Below are 3,389 nucleotides of genomic sequence, written 5' to 3'. Positions count from 1 at the left end.
TTTGCGATTACAGCCTAAAAGGTATTGCTTAGACTGCATGTAGTTATGTCTTCGTACTGGTAGATGTTTGTCTCCTGATGGAGGTGGTCCACATGAGAACTGAGGAGACAGCCCGTGCTGACGGCAAGTGACTTGAGGACCTTGTTTCTATTTTTGACTTTATCGCAAATTGCTGTAGCATGTGGGGGACATGTGTAAGCGTTGCCAAATGTGACGCCAAGTATTTTTGGACACTTAATGGTCGGAATCATTTCTCCATCGAGCATCGCAGTCAGCATAAAAACTAATTACGTTCGCATTTTGCTTTTTTCACCTTACCAAGCAGTAAGTACAGATAACAATTGTTTTTAATTACTTTATTTTTATAAAATCAAAAGTATACAAGTTAAATTTTGTTTAAACTAATCTACAATATCTATTGTACATTTATAAATGGAAACGACGTCTCGATGCTTCCATGGCATGTCTCTTGTTAGTTATAATCCATGCGTAGTCTCCCGTTTTACTATCAAACGTACCTTCTTGCAATGATCGCAATTTCAATGTAAACCGTGGCCCCAATTCACGCAACTTGACACGTTTTCCCTCTTTAGTAAATTCGTAGCGATGATGTCGGAAAAATATGTAATCACGTTGATTGTGAAAAGTAACTGCACGACGTCCTCTGAATTCGGGATCATGATGAAAGAGTGCACCCAACATGCGGCCCACTGTCAGGCCCAGGCGGGTGGTGAAATTATTCAATATGACTTCAGGACGGTGTTTAGTTATCTCTTTATGATCACGTTTCATGTCTGAGGTAAGCTTTACATTTGACAGCTTAAAGTGAGCCGTTGGACCGTTTGGTAGATGAATGACCAATAACCCATTTGGTTGGCGCCTATCTTCGTTGATAATGACAACATCGGTGTACTCCTCGCGAATAGCTGACTTACAAATATTTTTGACTGAAGACTTATTACGTATCTTCACTAAAGCGTTGGGAAATATGCGTCCCAATTCCAAACCGAACTTGCGAGTTTTCGTTACTGGGTTGTCGGCAAATGTTATGAGGACTTTCGGCTCGTATGTACGTTCAAAATATGTACTAAAATCATCCAATTCCAGTTCTTTGCGCAATTCTTCATTGTCGGAATCATCAAGATTGGTAACCGTAGTTTGATCTTTCTCTCTAAGGCTTTCAATAGTGTGTCCTGGGTTCGCAGGTAGCCCAGCCTTTCGCCTTGCTCGACGTTCCTGCATCTTTTTCTTGTGCTTCTCTTTTTTCATTTTACGAAAAAGGGCCATACGTTGTTCTTTGTTGCGCATTAAACTCAAAGGGTTTAAGACAGGCATTCTAACGTTAGCTTCTTTGTCATTTTCACTGTCACCTTCATCTTCATCTCCTTCGTTCTCGCTTTCAGGATTTGATTCATCGTCGGCACTTTCGCCGTCTCTCTTATGAGTTTTTTCTTGCTTGAATTTCTTGCTAGTCGTAGCTTCACTGTCATTAATTTCATCGTCATCATCAGAGCTATCCGTTTCTAATAGCTCTTCATTGTTGCCACTAACATCTTGCTCACTATCAGAGTCGGTATCCATATCCGCATCTGCTTTTTTATCGACTTCTTCATCTAAACTAGAATCGCTGTCGCTTTCAGGTTTAACGGGTTTCTTTTGCTTCATTTTCATTTTTGGTTTTTTTTTGGAAATTTGTTATAATTTTAAAAATTACTATTATTTACTTTTGCTAAATTCACGTGTTGGAAAATCGATTTAGATTTGTAATCGTTTAATCGTTCGCTGATAATTAAGCAAAGGAAACCGATAACATGTCGATTTAAGTCAGTTCGCGTACTTTTCCAGCCAAAATTTGCAGGAGAGTAACCACAGCCTTTACCATGGTTGAGTTAACGATGGCTTTAGAGCATTTTTCTCTTGTTTTTTTCTTAAAACATTTCGGATGTGTGCATGTGTGTGCACTCAATTAATAAGCGTGGTAGCGTGTGTTTCTTAATATGAAAAAAAAATGTCCCCAAATGTTTTATAGGAATAAATTGGTACTGATAGCACATTTCCTAAGTAATTGTGTACCATTTTTTTAGATTTGTGATGTTTTAAATTAATAAAAGTAGAGTTTCAGGCTATAAAAAGAATTATTTATTATTGTAGTTTTGTCGATTCCTCTTTGTGTTTTTTGTTTTAGAGTTGCCATAAAGAATAAATAGATAACGATTTCTGTTAACGAGGAATTAGAGAATAACATAATCGTTAGTACAAACGATTTTTGTCGATATATTTAACTAAACGTTGTTCGTTATAAATTGCAGAATTGCGGTGCTGTTCGAAGCTGCACTTGTCTGCTGGAAAAAAACTCCAGTAGAAATTTGCAAGCGCTCCACTACCAAACTGTCAAAATCCTGCTCGTTTTCACGCACTCTTCTGTTGGCAAATAAAAGCTGTGTTTTATGTTAGTACTATTGGGTTGCCCAAAAAGTAATTGCGGATTTTTCATATAGTAGGCGTTGACTAATTTTTTCACAGCTTGCGACTCTGTAATTGCATTCTTTCTTCTGTCAGTTATCAGCTGTCAGTTATCAGCTGTGGCTTTTAGCTTGCTTTAGAAAAAAAGTGTAAAAAAAGTATATTTGATTCTTCATAGTTCATTCTAAGTTTTATTAAAAACGCATTTACTTTCTTTTAAAAAATCCGCAATTACTTTTTGAGCAACCCAATATATAGTGCAGTGAAAATTGTATGAAAATTATATAAATCCAGGAAAACGAAGTAGAACATCTGTCGTCATGATTGCCATGGTGTTTTTCACAAATTAGTGTGGCCACTCGCAGAAATCTTCTATTGTGAATGGCAAAATAAAATCAAAACCAATGATTTCTATAATTGCGCGCACAACTCTTAATAAATGTTATTAGACTTTTATGCCCACACATGCAAAAATAATTTTTAAATGTTACAAATACAATATTTTAATTTTTTCCTCGTTTTTGTCTGACAGGTTGGCAAATGGCCTTACCACCTCATGGCAAATAAATAGACTTGCACTGGAAACTTGGTTGCGTTTTATTTTAGCCCTTCACGACTTGTCTATACAGTACTAAATTGAAACACAGCAATTTATCGCTCGCATGGAAAATTTTTCAACCGTGTCTCGTGGGTTTCTCGTGAGTCGCTTTTGTAGTCGTAAGTCGTGACTGGTGACACTCACGCTCACGCAAAGTAGACTTCTTCAAGTTTAGATTGGATCACATAATATTGAAACGTTCACATCCACCAATTCGTGGTCATCCGTCATCTTTTGCCCTCTGGGTCTTATATTGAAGTATTAACCTACATGTCGCTAAAGGCAGGTTCCATTTCCCCTTGTTCCTAGTATTACAAGGTAGTCTGCT

At 37.2% G+C, this 3,389-nt stretch overlaps 1 protein-coding gene across 1 annotated transcript; it reads right to left on the bottom strand.

The window, feature by feature from the left end:
• Positions 1–341: 341 nt before the first annotated feature.
• LOC106086563 (probable ribosome production factor 1) lies at positions 342–1,976 on the bottom strand. Its single transcript, XM_013251292.2, has one exon. The coding sequence runs from the start codon at positions 1,669–1,671 to the stop codon at positions 427–429; it is 1,245 nt and encodes a 414-aa protein (XP_013106746.2). The 5' UTR covers positions 1,672–1,976; the 3' UTR covers positions 342–426.
• Between the last annotated feature and the right edge of the window lie 1,413 nt (positions 1,977–3,389).

Source organism: Stomoxys calcitrans, chromosome 3, assembly GCF_963082655.1.
Source record: "Stomoxys calcitrans chromosome 3, idStoCalc2.1, whole genome shotgun sequence".
NCBI lineage: Eukaryota > Metazoa > Arthropoda > Insecta > Diptera > Muscidae > Stomoxys > Stomoxys calcitrans.
Note: the sequence above shows the minus strand (reverse complement) of the source record. Positions and strands in the feature narration are given on the sequence as shown.